We start from the raw sequence: 17,118 nt of genomic DNA on the forward strand, positions 1-17,118 counted from the left end.
AGAACAAAGAGTTTTACTTATCCTGCCCTAATAATGACTGCAACCTCAAAATAAAACTTTAGTATATATATACATACATATATATATATATATATATATATATATATATATATATATATATATATATATATATATATATATATATATATATATATATATATATATATATATATATATGGATATGTATATATACCTTTGTTTCGCCACTTTATATTAACGTTTCTGTTTGTATGTATTTTTTCTGCAATACCATATTTTATCGAGTATTAATTGTAAGTAAATAGATAATAGACTATTTTGTAGTTTAATTTAAAGCTTTTTATAATAAAAAATAATGATTAAATATTTTACTGATGAAGTCATTTTGTTCAGCAATTTATATAGAATTTTTAATGTCAAAAACGCTGATAATGTTTAATAAATAGATTTGTTTAAATCAATTGTCAATAAATCAAGGTTTTGTTTTCTTTGAAACATCTCGTTAGATTTCATTTATTCAATTTTAAGTCATCGTTTTCACTATTTAAAATAATTTACTTTTAGGTCATCAGGTCGACTATGTACGAGCCTGTACTAGATCGATGTGTCACTTCCACAATTATTAAACCCAGCCGACATCCAACAGGTGATTTTTTGATTAACGAATACGGGGAGAAAAATGACCTGGAACCGCCACCTCCTGAAAGACCACCTAGGCGGCACGGCAAAATTTCAAAGCAGAATGGTAGCCAAGAGACAAAAGCATGTAAGTTATTTGTGTTAAAATTACTAACATCTACTAAAATCAAAGTTAGAAAAAAATAATATTAATTTTAGTCTCTGTTAAGTATATTGAGAAATAATAAACTAAAACAGCCGCGCTTTAGACTGTACTAAAACGACCTGTGGACGATTTTACCTCTGACCAAATATCAAATTAGAAAATATATACAAGCCTTTAACGTAATTACTCTGTTTCTTACTTTTTATTTTAATTTGACTCTTTATTTGATTACTAGAATTAAAAGTACCACAATTCGGGTTTTTACATAAATTGCAATATTGCTTGATTCTACTTTTACTTCTTCGTAAAACAGTTTTCATTTTTTCGTAATAGTTGAGCTGCCTGGAGTGACTGTTTTGTTTTAAGTATTGGGTATAAATTGTAAAACACGTTAAATATACATATGCATCAGCTAATTATTGCACTAATTTTAATAAAAATTCCCTTCGACTTACCTTTAACTTATCTAAGATCAAAAACTAATTTCAACGAGGTCTTCAGATATTATTATATATTTTATATAATAGACTTTGGTATAACAGCAGTCGATATTTTGTAGAAGTGTACAATTTTACAGTTTTAGATTTTTTCCTTTATTTAAACTTAACATTCGTTTTTGGTTTTTACTTATTCTTTGTAGGTATATATTACTTAAACTTGCATAAGTAGTCTTGCATAAGTAAATTAGTCTTGTGCAGTTTGTTTCGATGCTTTTGCGAATTGTGTTACCCCTTTTTCTAAAAAGGTTTTAAAGCTCCTTATTTGTGTCATGCCTAATTTAAATATTTTGTTTATATGGGATTAAGTTACAATTGATTGTAATTAAAATTAAGTACTTTTTTAACTAATACTTTAATCGTAATAGACGAGAATGCCACTGAACATCTAAAAATCATACAAACAAGCTAAATTTTACTAAAAATGTCAATTTTAGAATTCCAAAAAAGATGCAAAAAAGTTTACCCTCTCCTTTCCCCTAAAACTTACCTCCTATACGAAGGAAAGTGATAAAATCGATTTACCAAGAATCTGTTTACCTTAGCAAAAAATGTTTTAAATAAAAAATGTAACTGATATAATTAAACAAAAATGTTTATCAGTACTTTGTGTGTAGAATGAGGCGTTATCTTATAATCAACGCTCGAAGCGACTAGCGACTATAAATTTTAAATAAAATTTGTATGAACTCTACAAGAAAGTAAAAATTCAAGTCAAGTTCTTCAAATCAGACAAGAATTGTTACATTCTCAAGGTTTTATATAAATCTAGTTCTTTAATCTCTCCTGTGAGTTGTGGGATTTGGCTTGGTAATGCATAGATCTCAATATGTTGGTTGTTTTAAATATTGTAATGTAATTATTTTTTATTCTTTTTAATTTTTCTGAGGAGTCTTTTGCATATGGTATTGTTGTTCTCTTTAACTTCGTTCTTGTGAGCATTTGTAGATCATTTTTGATATTTTGTTGTTTGTTGGTTCCTTTCTTTGATCTTATGGAATTACTTATTTATAAATGACAATTGATAATCATTTTTTATTAAAATCGTTGTTAGCAATTTTTTTCTCTCTAAAGTATATTTTCGTTAGAGCAAGTATTTTAAGCTCTATTATTAGTAATTTAACAATTTCCTTTTTAGTATTTGTAGGGATTCCGTAACAATTTACATGTCTATTCATATAAGTTGGAATTCTCTAGACTTTAATTATATATCCTATCTCCTTCCTTGTGAATAAAACATGCAGAAATCGCAGAAAGTTGTTGTTTTTCATTTACGTGGTAAATTTGATTTGACTACGTGCAAAATATCTTAAAAATAATAATGCTCATACTAAAGAAGTACTATACATTGACAACTAAAGCAAAACTAAAATTGTTAGCCAGATTGATATTATTATAACACCTATTTTTAATTAGACGATTTTTATAAACAATACTTTGCATTAGCCACGGGGTCTTCGTTATATCTGTTATTAGCAAATATATCCATGGAAGAATTAGAAGAAAATTACAAACAATGGCGGATCTAGAAATTTTTGTCAGAGGGGGTCATGGATCTTAAGGGTGATTTTGATATAGGATTTAGATTTTTGCACCTTTCAGTGGCTGACCAGAAATTTTTGTAGGGGGGTGGGTCATGGATCTTGAAAGTAATTTTGTTACAGAATTTAGATTTTTGCATCTTTACAATTGATATGATTTGTGCTTCATGTGAGGGAGCCATTTCCTCAATAATTATTAAAAAAAAATAATTTAAACCCACATACTCTATGACAGTAAAATCAAGTGTACAAGATTATTAAATCAAAGGAAAGTTATTAAAATATAAATACTGAAAAATCAAGGACTGTCAATTTAAAATAGGTATGTTAAAGACAATTAATTTAAATCCACCTATCCTATGGCTACAAAATCAAGAACAAACCAAGGATAAATAAGTATAAACCAAAGTTAAGTAATTTAGATGCAATAACTCAATGTAAGTGTAAACATTAATAAATGTATTAAACATTCCTAATAAACTCTATATTATCGTTGGATATCCGATATCAATTTGTAAAAACATCCATTTATTCCTTATTGCTATACGGAGTGAAAACGTGGACTCTCGAAATTACAAGTATGAGGCGTATATAACCGTTTTCATCGTTCTTGGCGTGTGCGTGTAAAAACACTTGCAATAAGTTGTTTCATCTGTCTTTCCTTGTCTAAGCTCGATTCGTTTACCTCCTCCAGTGGCGGAGCAAAATGTAGCATGTCAAACGAAATAATAGTTATAAAAGAAAATTATAAATTATTTTTCATTAAATTTCTAATAACGGAATATACATATAAATTGCAAAGAAGTATTTTTCTAGCTTGCAGTACAATAGAACAGGATATAACGAAAAGTACATTTTAAAAGGATTTTGAAATATACCCAAAAAAGTGTTAATTATTTAACCCACTTTAATTAAAAAATTATACAGATTTTTTAAGTTTTAAGCACTGTAGCGAATTCTGAACTGTTACAACGTACTGACCTTGACCCTGAACGATATGCTGAGAAGAATGAGGCTTGAGAGAGAACTCCTAAATACTGTAAACAACAGAAAAACGAGTTATCTCGGACATATTTACAGAGAAGAAAAATACGACTCATAATGGAAGGGAAAGTAGAAGGAAAAGAACGCCCAGGAAGAAGAAAATGCTCCTGGCTGAATAATGTGACTGGACAGGCATGGACACACATTCGATACTAAGAACAGCTCAAGATAAAGAGCAACTTGCTGTAGTTAGAGCCACGCTTCCGTAATGAAGAAGGAACCTTAAGAAGAGGTGTAAACAGCATTTTATTTAAATTAATTTATTCAACAAAAAACATAATATAATTTAAAAATAGTTATTTCTATAATTAGGCATATAAGGCTACAAGTGAGTGAAATATTTTTTTACTCGATATTGAAATTTTTCTCACGAATTGTCAGCAACAGCCGACAACGAGTGGTAAATAAAAATTCAGTGTTTAAAAATACTATAAGAATAAGATAAGTAAATATTATATAATTTTATAAAATGTATTCTTTTTCTTTTCGCCTATCAGATTTAGCAAATCGCTCTATGATTGCATCAACATCTAGAGAAAATCAGGATGCACATTGATGAGTGCTAAACCAGTTAACCTTTCCTCCGAAGTTCTATTTCTAAGCTAAGTCTTTAGACGCTTAAGCTTAGAAAAACTAAGCTCTGCTGTTACTGCAGTGACTGGCAGTGTAATTAACATTTGCAGAAATATTCTGATACTTGGATACATATGAATATCGCAGTTTTCTAATACTTCTAAAATAGAACCAGGAAGTTTTTCATTATTTTGTACGACTCTTTTCTACTTTTGAATCCACAATTAAAACTCTTTTTCTCTTGTTGTACTGTGGAATATGCAGTAGATGGTCCAACAATATCCTATAAGTCAACAATTTTTTTAATGCAACTTTATCTTCTGGTGTGTTATTAGTTTTAGGTAAAACAACTCAAAGAATAAATAGATTCATAACTTTCGGTAAAAGTCGTTCTTCTAAATCAGTTAAGATATTGTCTAAAAGGGGTAAATAAATAGATCTTCGGAAATATTCTTCGCAAGAGTTTGCAGATTGGTTTGACGAGAAACTATACCATCTTCAATTCAATGTCTGGTTGTTCAGCTATTTCGTTTAATTCATAGTAAAGTTTGCTAAAAACAGATTCAGCATTTGATCTTTTATTTTGTGCATGTAGTGTCCTCTATGACCTCGGTAGCTTTCTTCAAATCTAATTATGATGACAGAAGTAGACGACTAAGTGATACAGTTGTATCTAAAACATTACTAAGAAGAACTACTGAAATGAGAAATTCTGGGCTCCAAATAGTTTGCATTAATGAAAATGCATCAGCTGCCATTTTACTGTCCTTCCACGTAGAAATTGTTTCAGGAGCGTTGTATATTTTGATGATTGATTCGCCCTAGAACTTAAGATGACCTTCATGCCTTTCAAATCAACGAGTTTCAACAAATATCACAAATATTCGACAGCAGTCCCCAGTTCCTTTATTTTATTCACTAACGTATCAGACACAACAACAATATTCACTTTGATATTTATTATAGATAAATTATGAAATGTAGCAATCAGTCTCAACAATTATAATACATATTCAAATTACAAACAACCAATTCGTAGACAAAACTGAAGATAAGAAATACCTAAATACAAAATGAAAATATGCTGATTTCGTGCTAAAAGTCATGTCATATACATTAAATGAGCAATAATGTGTGAGCGGTAATTCTATTCCATCGATAATAAATTCTCTGGCACTCAAATGACGAATTGACAAAATTTGAAAATGTAAAAGGGCTTCCGCAAAATTCTACACTTAACCCTAGAATAAATGAGTTTGAATCATTTCAACTCTTGACTTCCTGTTTATAGCGTTGATGAGTTTTAAATTATTATTTTTTAGGATTATTTGATTGATATTTAATTTTGTTTGAAGAGGGTCATGACCCCCGTGACCCCCCCCTTGGATCCGCCACTGATTACAAACATGACCAAAAACCCTATTTTTATATATTTTTTCTCAAAATAGATATTTTATTTGTGCACATGTTCTTGTATGATGCATTTTAAATGATGTAAGCAATGTACTAAGTTGCCTCGCGATATCTTGTTCGTACTAAACTTAAAATTAAGCCAGTATTTAAATAGTTCAACTATTGGTCATATTCTTTGCAAATAAAAAAGTGCATTTATAATCTATCCGTTTTCGGATAAAGTAAAGACCATGACAAATCAAGTGAAACATTAGACAGAATTGGTTCTGAAAAAAACCATGTAGAATGATTAAAGTTTCAGTTTAACTTAAAAATAAAATAAAATAAGTAGGCGAATATTTACAAAAATAGTGAAACTAGACCAGAATTTTTTTTTTTAATTTATTTTGCTTCAACCACTTAGGGTTATTAGCATAAGAAAAATACAAAAATGATAAAGACATACATAGGCATATACAAAATATCAATTACATAATAATGTATACAATATATATTTTAATTATTGATGTATTGTATTAAATTTTATTGAAAAGGTTTATAGTTTTCAAGAATTCTATCAAGTCAAGTCTACGTATTTAGATTCTCCTAAAAGTTCTTTTAATGTTTTTGGAAAGTGATGATATAGTCTTTCCACTGAGTATATTGGACACTCAATCAAAATGTGCTTCACTGTCACTTTACATTCACAAACAAAACACACTCTTTCCTCTTCTTTCTTCAACAAGTATTCATGTGTTTTAGAAGTGTCCTAATCTGAGACGTGTTATTAGGACTTGATGTTGTCGCTTTGAAGGCCAGTTTCATGGAAGGACGGAAGATTTTATTTCTATCAATTTAGTGGTGCTTCTATTCCATTGGTTTTGCCAAACATCGTGCAATTTTGATTTTAAGTAAGGTTTTAAATCCAAATGCACCGTTAGATTTTCCACTGATGCGGCTGTATTGGTTACTGCGGACCTAGCTAGACTATCTGCCTTTTCGTTACCATCTATTCCAACGTGTAACGGTACCCAGAGGAACTCTACTGTCAAATTGTTTTTGTATATATGGTATAAAATTAACTTAATCTGCTGTAATGTTGGATGAGAGGGATAAATCTGAGAAATTGATGTCAGACAACTGTGAATCAGATATTATAAGAGATTTGGGAAGTTTTTTTTCTAGAATATAGGTTAGGGCCTTATTGATGGCAAATAGTTCTGCTGTAAAAATACTTTTCTTAGGAGACAATTTATAGATGGAATGTTCATGGGATGTCACAAAGCATGCTCCTACTCCATTTATGGTCTTAGATGCGTCCGTGTGTATGAAATCGTAATTTTTGTACTGTGTGAGAACATAGAGAAAGTGAGTTTTAAAAAAATTTGGTATCACGTTATTTTTATTATATGCTGTAAGTTTAATGTTACAAAGCGGAGAGAGAACAACCCAAGGAAAACATAAATTTATTTCACAGGTAGGATACATGGGAGGTAGTTCAATATTAAAATCGAATAAGTATCTATTAGCTCGTTCATAGAAAGGTACAGGACCCCTATTTCTTTTTCGATAGACCTCCTGTAACCTGTTAGCAACAGCATGATGAAGAGCTGGATTTTTTGGGGTAGATTTTATACTCGAGACATACGATAGAGTTAAGTATTTTCTTCTTAGGTTTAAGGGTGGCTCTCCAGCTTCACAGAGTAGACTGTCCACAGGACTGGTACAATATGCTCCTAGAGCAAGTCTAACGGCTGAACTCTGAAGAGTATTTAAAGTTTTAAGCAATGCTTGGTTTGTGGTGTTATATAGACCAGAATTCTTAAACACCAAGACTAGCAATTGAAAATTCTAATATCGGTATGTTAAATAGATAGAACTCTTACATAATTGCAGAATTTTTTGAATATAAAACAGTATTACATGTAGCCATTTATTAACCATAATTTTAAAAAATTATATAAAACCAAATTTATCTGAAGTTATAGGACTTTAGCAATACACAATTTGAATTCAGAATGGATTAGTCACAAGAGAAGCTCTCTTTGCTTGCATTTACTTATGTAAAGATGTATGGATAATCACCAGGAAATATACACTGCTTTATTAATTTTGAAAAAGCTTTTCGCAATCTACATGATAAGCTGTAAGACATTGTTGAAGTTAAGAACATAGAAAATAAATATCTAAAACAATTTTGAATTAAAGTTTTGTTGAATTTTGTTGTTAGTAATGTTTATAAATAAAAGCTATGTACAGACCTAAATTTATACCTACTAAATAAAATACGTACACTATAAACACGAGTAAAAATCGATTGGTGAAGGCCAATGTCAAATACGAATAAATAATATTCGTGTTATTATTTTACTTCAATATTTATTCGGCAATTATTGTCTAGATGTGAAGCTATTTTTAGGGTTATTTTTATGAAATTTGATTACTCCTTGATAATATTATGCAAACAAGTATTGTGTTAGGGTTTTAAATCAGGTCTGAGATACAATTAACGTTGTAAACAACGTCGTCATTACCGTCAGCTAGCAACGATATCATACCACAATGTAAATAAAAATAATTACATGTGTGGTATTGAAAAAAAAATGTTAATTATAGGTAAGTAATTGCGCTGGCTTTAGTCGCATGGCTAAATAAGCTATTATTACATAATGTTTTTCGACTGTATGTTTAAAAGAAATTTCTCACAATTACTTTAAAACTTCGTCGATTGCGATCGACAAAAATATAAAATGTTCTTCGGTTTAGTATGGTTTTGGTATTTTATAGTAGTGTCAATGAATACAAACTGTGAGGGACTATGCATAGAAGTAGAAAGAAATAACATCAAGTATACGAACAATAGATGTATATACAGTGCACGTCTAAAATCCTCCACGTACCACCTTTAGCCTATTGATTATGTTCAAAAAATAGGGCTAAACGGAACTACAACGTTAAAGGGTGATATTGTTTCATATGGTCACTGGATACCCAAACCGCGGGGTGCTACCATTTAGAGAGGTGCATTTTTAGGAAGGGGTGGATTAGTCCCTATCCCACTAGGGTACATTTGGGTGAATTTTACGCAGTTTGCGTATACATACATCTACAGAAAAGTTATTTAACACTAAATTTTCTATCAAAATGTCATTTTAAAGTAAAAAATATTTTTTTTTACAAAAATATAATAATATTTAAAAAACGAGCAAAAAAACAGATACACGATTGATTTTTCTTTTTTGCCCCCTATTTTTTTCTACGGGGTATAGGTATAGGCATTGCTTTGCAGAAAAATAAAACGTTTATCCTTGCTCTTCAAAATGGCGATTTTTTTAATTGTTCAGAGCACACACTCTGAGATCCGATTTTTCAAAGATCACCACTCACACCATTTTTGGGCCAATTTACTATTTTTTCGCAAATATTGTTCTATACTTCTTTATATTGTAGAAGGTTCTATGGCGTATTTTAAGCAAGATACGGTTCTTAAACGTTTTCTTAAACGATTTTTGTGTTTTACGGTTATTTTTTAAATTAAATAAATTAATAAAGAGCTTATTTTCCGTTCTTTAAAATAGTCTATGTAGTATAAAATATTCTAGGACTAACAGTAACCAAGATATGGTTCGTCGAATTGTGATGCTGGCAACGATTTTTATATACCTAAATGACAAAGAAGGAATGTTCCAGTCGTCAGTGACTAAAATGCCACTGAACCTCTAAAAATCATACCAACAAGCTAAATTGTGCTGAGAATGTTAATTTTAAGACCCCAAAAAAGATGCAAAAAGTTTGCCACTCCCACCAATGGGCTTCTCCCTAAAACTCACACTCGTAAGGGGGGAAAGAAAACATCGGTTTACCAAGAATCTGTACTCCGCTGTAGAAAAAAATGTTGCAAACAAGAAATGTTACTGAGGTCATTTTGAATAAAAATTGTTATTAGCTCCTTTTCTGTAGAATGAACCGTTCTTTCTCGAAAACAACGCTTGAAGTGAAGAGTGCATAGAGTTCATCCGAATGCATCCTAGTACATCAAGACTAAATCACCACTTTCTCAAAAACTCTTTAATTTTAATGGTAACACTTTGCGGTTTTTTTCATATCTGGGGGTCCATTAACCATATGAAACAATACAATAAAACCGGTTTAACTTTGTAGCTCCCTTGTATATATATATATATATATATATATATATATATATATATATATATATATATATATATATATATATATATATATATATATTTATATGAATATGACAAAATGTGAATATCTCTCACTGGGAACAGATGAAATATGTGACCTAGTCTTGGAAGATGACAAAATCAAAGGCGTGCAATCCTGCAAATATTTGGGGGTCATTTTCAACAAGAAGGGAAATAGCGCAGATGAAATCAGGGAAAGAATAAACAAGGGCAGAGCAGCGACCCGTGCCTTAAACTCTCTTCTCTGGCAAAAAACAATTCGACGAGAAACCAAAAAACACATTTACGGTAGTATAGTCCAAAGTATTACACTTTACGGTTCGGAAGTATGGGACGTCACCAAAGCTAATAGAAACAAACTTATGACGACAGAAATGGATTATCTGAGACGAAGCTGCGGTAGATCGAAACTGGAGAGAGTTAGAAACGAACAAATAAGAAACGAAATGATAATGGAGAGAAATATCAATGATGACATAGAAAGAAAACAATTAATCTGGTTCGGACATGTTAAAAGAATGCCAGAGTACAGATGGCCTAGGAGAGTACTGGAATGGATCCCTCCTGAAAAAAGAAAGAGAGTACGACCACGGAGAAGTTAGCGCAACGATATTAATGAAGCAATGGCGGCAAGAGGCAACTGCATATGACAGAAAAAGATGGAAATTGGGGGCGGAGAAGCGGCGACAGCCGTCAGGCATTCTACAGTATTCACTGCCTTCCCTCGCTCAACCGTTTCCATCTCTCTCTGTTGTCCCATTCTCCATTGTTTAGGCCTCTCTTACTCATGGCGTCTTCTACTTCGTTCTTTCAGGATCTTCGGGGTCCTCTTTTCCTCCTTCCTATGGGACTCCATTCGCTTATTCTCTTTACCCATCTGCTGTCGATAGTTCTTCTTACATGTCATTGTCGGTACCACTTCAGTCTTTTTTGTTCTATATATGTTAGTATGTCTGTTCCTATTGACTTTCTTTGCTTTATTTCGTCATTACTTCTTCTATTCACTCTTGTTACTCTGCAACATCTTTGCAGGCACTTCATCTCTGTTGCTACTATCTTACTGCTGTTTTTCTTGTTTATAATCCAATTTTTAGCCCATATGTCATAATACTTCGCACTAATGTTTTATAAATCTGTGTTTTTGTCTTCATATCCCACCATACTGAGATTAGTTGGATTCCTGTTCTTGTTTGTCCTAATCTTTGCTCAATTTCTTCCTCTGTTGTAACCTTTTTCGTGATTATAAACCCCAAGTATTTGAGTTTATCTTTTCCTGGGCTTGTTACATTGTCGTTAATTTGTAGATATTCTATGTCTTCTTCACTTGTAGATAGGTACTCTGTTTTCGCGAGGTTAATATCTAGGCCAGCAATGTTATATTCTTCTTGTAAATTCTTCATCATGTAACTGAGGTCTTCTTGGTCTTGTGCAAGCACTACTTGATCGTCTGCAAAGTTTAACGTATATAGGTATTCGTTTCTTACCGGTACTCCCATGCCTTCGCATTTTCTTTTTCATGTAGTCAAGGCTTTTCCTAAGTATATTTTGAATAGGGTTGGAGATGTCAAACAATCCTGCAGGAGCCTTTTTATTGTGGTGAAATCTGCTATGATTCTTGTTCCGATTTTAATGGATAGTTTATTTTCTTTATACAGAGCCTTTGTAGCTTCTATGAGTTCCGTCTGTATTTCTAATTTGTACATTGCTTTCCATAGTTTTGATCTTGGTACAGAGTCATACGCCTTTTTCAGGTCATCAAATTTATATCTATATTGTTTGCTTTTTTCTTTTCCAATAGTTGTCCCAGTGTGTATATGTGGTCTATGCATAATCTTCCTGCCGTGAAGCCTGCCTGATCCTCCCCAATTGTGCTTTTTATCGCTTGCTCTATCTTTTCTCGCAGTATTCTCCCACATAATCTTCCTATTGATGATATAACGCTTATTCCTCTGTAGTTTTTGCATCGTTTTCTATCTCCTTTCTTAAATATAGATGTCATACATGCCTCCGTCCATTCCTTTGGGAGCTGTTCTCCATTTATGGCTTTCTAGAATATCCATTTTATCAACCGATGTAACTTTTTTGAGCCGTACTTCATAAGCTCAGGTGAAATGATCCAGGTCTCGGTGCTTTCTTATTTTTGATTGCTTTTATGACCGTTCTCATTTCCCTGTCTGTTATTTTTATTTCTTGTTGTGGAAATCTGCTTCGTCTTCGCCTGTTTTTTTCCAACGAATTGTGCTATTTGTTCTGTAAACAGTTCCTTGTAATTGTCCTTCCACTCTTTGTCCTGTATATTTCACAATTTAATTTTTTCTTTAGATTTTTGTTTCAATCCTCTCAGTTCTTTCCATGACTTCGAAGTTGTTGTACCTCCTATGTTTTAATATTTAAACAGGTTCTTTCCCATTATTTAGTCTTTTGTTGTATTATTTGTTTTTTCACTTCTCCATCTTTTTCTCTATATTTTTTATAAACTTCATCGTTTGTATTCAGCCATTTTCTGTAAAGTTGCTTTTTTTTCTTCAATTATTCTTTTTGTTGGTTTCGAATGCTGCTTGTTTTATACTCGCCTTTATATGCTCGTATATTTCTTCGATGTTGCCGTATAAGAATTCTATTAATTTTTGGTCTAGACGTTGTTTGTATAGTTCTCTTATGAAATGTTCTTGAAGTAGTTTTATATTGTATTTATTTTGTAAAGTACATAATCAATAGCCTACTTTGTGAACAAAAAACTTTAAAATAAAATTTAATTAACTTTTGGGTATCAGAACTAAAGCACTGTTACATTGTTTTATTGATGTTTGGGTAAACTAATCATTCAAAATGACGGGCAGACGCTATGATGTAGAATTATTTTAAATTTAATTATATTGAAACTAATAGCTTCAATATAGAATATATAAAAATTCAATATATAAAAAGTTCCTAGATTTGTAAGATTCTGTTTTATTGAACCTAAACCCAAGAAACTAATTGAATCGGTTAGTTCGAAAACCGTACATGTCCACAATTTGCGTTTCGATAAAATCAATAAAAACCTTTTAATACTGAAACTACTTACCATATACTATCGGCACGTATATAAAACTTTTAGATCTCTGACTTTGCAATGTGTTTTGAATGGTAGTTTTTTCAGAAAATAGAATGGACTACCAAAGACAGATCAAAATGGAGGATGGACTTGTATGGTTTTTGAACTCAATCCTATATAAGAAAAAAAAAATAAGTAAACAGTTTGTGATTTATTTAACATTTATCCAATACATAATATCAAAACTGTTATCTCAATCACTTAATAATTATTTTAAAAATTTGTGGTTTTCCATGATGTGACGTAGTAATACAATTCCAATGCTTTACCTTGGATATAAGTCATTACCTTCTTGATGTCCAGGATTTTTTTTATTAATTGGAACGGGTTCTTTATACGCCTTACTAGTGGGCAAAGGTGGACTCTTCTTATGTTCTTTGAGCAATTTAAAAGTATGGGAGTGTAAACCATCTATATACTCCCACGTTTTAACATATTTCGGTATTGAACTGTCATACAGGAACTCTCTATAGTTTGACATAGCAAATATTTCTTTGTTGGAACTAGTACCTCGAGAGCTACACGTTTTTTTATAGTAATCAAGCCACCAATACTTAAAATCAGCAATATCGGTGTATCGGATTTGCTTCACAGTAAATAGTTGCCTTGTTCTGGAAGTCCTTATTAAGTCCTCGTATTCTTCTGGAGTATAAATTCGATTATGTTTTCTGAAATTCTGTTTTGCGCAACCAAAATCCCGGTCACAAGGCAAGAACGAATGGCCCCTTATTGGAAAATAATGATATATTTAGTTGAATCTCTTGGTTTCCTGTAATGCTAAGAGGAAACGAACCATTGTTTGATTTCGGTTATGCCCTGCACATTAATCGGAAAAAAATGCAGTTCAATGATTTCAGGGGGTATGTGTTTCATAATGTAGTCATTAAGGAATGTGCATACTTTATTAGGACCCTTTTGACCTTTTGATCTTCATAGTAGGTATAAAAATGACCAGTATTCTCTTTGAGGTTGTATATTTGGAATGCGAATACCCAGAGCTGCTTAAAATAAAAGATTTCCTGGGCTGGAATGTGCGGCAGTGGCATGTTGTGCATATAATCAAAAGCTAATCCCATCACTTCTGGTCTTTCAGTACACAGGGTTTTCACGTCTTTAATTTTATTATAAAACTTCTTTGCTCGCCTTTTTTAAACCATTAGTTCCGCTGCAACTGCTTTCTTTGCGTTATCGTTAAGATTAACATCTCTAAGTGTCGTTCCATGTCTTTTATACTCCGAAAATACATCAATCTGTGGTCTCCCAAACTTACGATTGAAGTTTTCGTTAAAGTATTTTAAATAAAATTCGTATTTAACTAAGTTTTCCAACTTTGGATATTTTTCAACAAAAAGGCTATGCATTTTTTTTACATTCAAAGAAGCATTTAAATACCGAATGGTTTTGGAAAAATAATGTGAAACTTTGACCGGAAACGTCTGAATGTACTCTTTAATTTTCTCAGTCCATTCATCGCATAATGTACGAGGTCTGTCGTTATGTCTGCCTCTAAGATCGTTTGGTAATTAACCTTCCAAAAGTAAGGTGTTCAGGCGCTGAACTTGATAGTGATATATGTCATGAATACTTATAAATGCCTGTTTGTATACAGAAATTCTATTTGAGCCATTTAAAACAAAGTATGAAAAGTTTGATTTTCTTTCTTGCTTGCTTCTATTTCTTACTGTCTTTGGATTGGTTTTGCTTCCATGAATCCTTGAAAATATGTGTGTTGCTCGTTTTGCAACGTCCGTAATATCTGTAAAATAAGTTTATCTCGATAAAATATGAAATTGTTCTATTGTGGTGGAGATGAATAAGGATGAAAAAAAACTTATCTGTTTTGATTGGAATTTTCAAATTATGGATAACTCGTGCTTGTTGCTGGTAATCGGGAAAGTTTTCAAGAGTATTTAATGTCAAATCTATTGTTGGTGTTAATTTTTAAATAAGATGGAATATTAATAAGCTATTACCCTTTTTATGTCATTTTGTTTCTTCTACATTTTACAATCTCTTGATATTGACGGATGATCTAAAGATTTACAGTAAATGCACATTTGCAACTCAGAAATACATTCAGTGGAAAAATTATCATTTGACCATCGAGAATAATAATGAGATTTGCGTTTGCTTTGGGAGATATTGTGTCCGTAATGCAAACATTGTTGTTTAAAACATTTTAAATAATTAATAATTTTCACGTTTTGTGGCAAATAGATTTTGTCTGATGTCATGATCCCACAGGCACACACAACTTAAAAACAATTATAATGACGTTAAAGCTATACTCAGCTATACTCAGCTAATACATTTTTATTTAAAAAGCCTATTATTTTACACAAGGAAACTAAAGTTATTCTGAGACAATTAGCTAAAAAGTAGGAATTTTTTCTAGATAATGAAAAATTAATTAGATTACAATAAAAAATTTAAATCTTTTGGGAAATACCTATATTTATTATAACACTGAAAATAATATAATCGCAGACATAAACCGCAGAACTTCCTCGGCCAACAGATGCTTTTTTGGACTTAATATCCTTGTTAAATCCTCGATTATATCGAAAAATACAAAATTAAAACTCTAACTCCCTGGACTCTAGCAAAAAGTAATGAAAACATATTAGGATGTTTCGAAAGGAAAGTACTAAGGCGAATCTATGGGGCGGTGAATGACAATGGATAAGACCATATAACTTCTAACTTTGGAATATACCAGGAACCAGATATCGTAAAACATATTAGGGTAGAACGTATATAGTGGATAGGGAATTAACGCGGATGGAACCCAGTTAGAAAAATGCTCCTTAATATCCATTGGTCAAAGAAGAAAAGGAAGACCCAAAACAAGGTTCCTTAATAACATCGATGAAGACATGAGAAATGTGGAAATACGTGCTTGGCGAAGGAAAGCGATAGATACGGACGACTAGAGAGAAATTCTTGAGGAGGTTAGGACACATGCAGGGTTGTAAAGCCAGAATAATGATGATGATGATGTATATTTTTCATTGTTTAAACAAATTATTGTTTGTTTACTAATAATATGTTTTAAATATTTCATATTTGTTGCGTACGCAAAAAGTATACTGAGTTACAAAAAAAGGTAAACACCTTCATATATGTATCCGATGTTAATAATTTTTGGTATTCATACCCAGTGCCCCTTACTAGTAAAATCGTTAAATCATTTTCAGCTTGACTCGTCAACTTGCAACTGAAGAAACTGGTACAATAATGTATTGAAGATCCATGATTTCTTATTAATATGTCTGGACATCGTTCTCATAAGGTAATGGATATCCTGTTATGGTATCTCATTCCAGGCTGTTGCAACAGTTGTGAGTAAGAGTTGGTAAAGTCTATGGAGAGTGTTGCAAATTCAAGAGCTTAAGACCAATTATATCCCAACACTATGTTCAACTCGAGACACATAAGGAGATCGTGGTGGCCAAGGTAAATAGTTTATATGATGTTGATTGATCTATAAAGGTTAGCAATTCTCTGGCAACATGCAGTCTGGCATTGTCTTGCTAAAAAGTCGGGTTTTGGATGATGTTTAAGTAGAGAATAAGAAGTTTCACTACTTCCTGAATATAGTATCGGGCTTTAATATTGCCTCTAACGAAAATAAGTGGTGATGTGCTACCATAAGCCATAGCACCATATACCATAACTCTCACGGTGTAGTGAACGTGCCACTTACTATCAAATTGTGGGTCACGTCTTTCACCACCGTCCTATTGTCCATCCCCAGACAAAAGTGGGATTCGCCACTAAAGACAACCTAATCCTAATTTAATTTATGATCTCATAGAATTCTTTCTCTACAACAGAGCAAACGGTTATGCCGATGTTCAGCTATGGGAGGTAACGTCCAGTTTGGGCGATAAAAAAAGGCCAAACTGTCGTATTTGACAATATATTGTACGAATATTAACCATCCTTTCATGCTTTTCAAACTACTGATTTGTGATAGCTCTAGTACTGATGAACAAGGCCG

General features: G+C 31.9%; 1 protein-coding gene across 2 annotated transcripts in view; it reads left to right on the forward strand.

The window, feature by feature from the left end:
• The window catches only part of LOC140439824 (uncharacterized), a 256,661-nt gene that overhangs the window by 57,357 nt on the left and 182,186 nt on the right, over positions 1 to 17,118 (forward strand). For both annotated transcript variants that reach the window (XM_072529976.1, XM_072529977.1), the window contains exon 4: positions 544 to 745. In XM_072529976.1, coding sequence (XP_072386077.1) covers positions 544 to 745 — 202 coding nt within the window. The remainder of the gene's footprint in view (positions 1 to 543; positions 746 to 17,118) is intronic.

This window comes from Diabrotica undecimpunctata, chromosome 4 (genome assembly GCF_040954645.1).
Source record: "Diabrotica undecimpunctata isolate CICGRU chromosome 4, icDiaUnde3, whole genome shotgun sequence".
NCBI classification, from domain to species: Eukaryota; Metazoa; Arthropoda; class Insecta; order Coleoptera; family Chrysomelidae; genus Diabrotica; species Diabrotica undecimpunctata.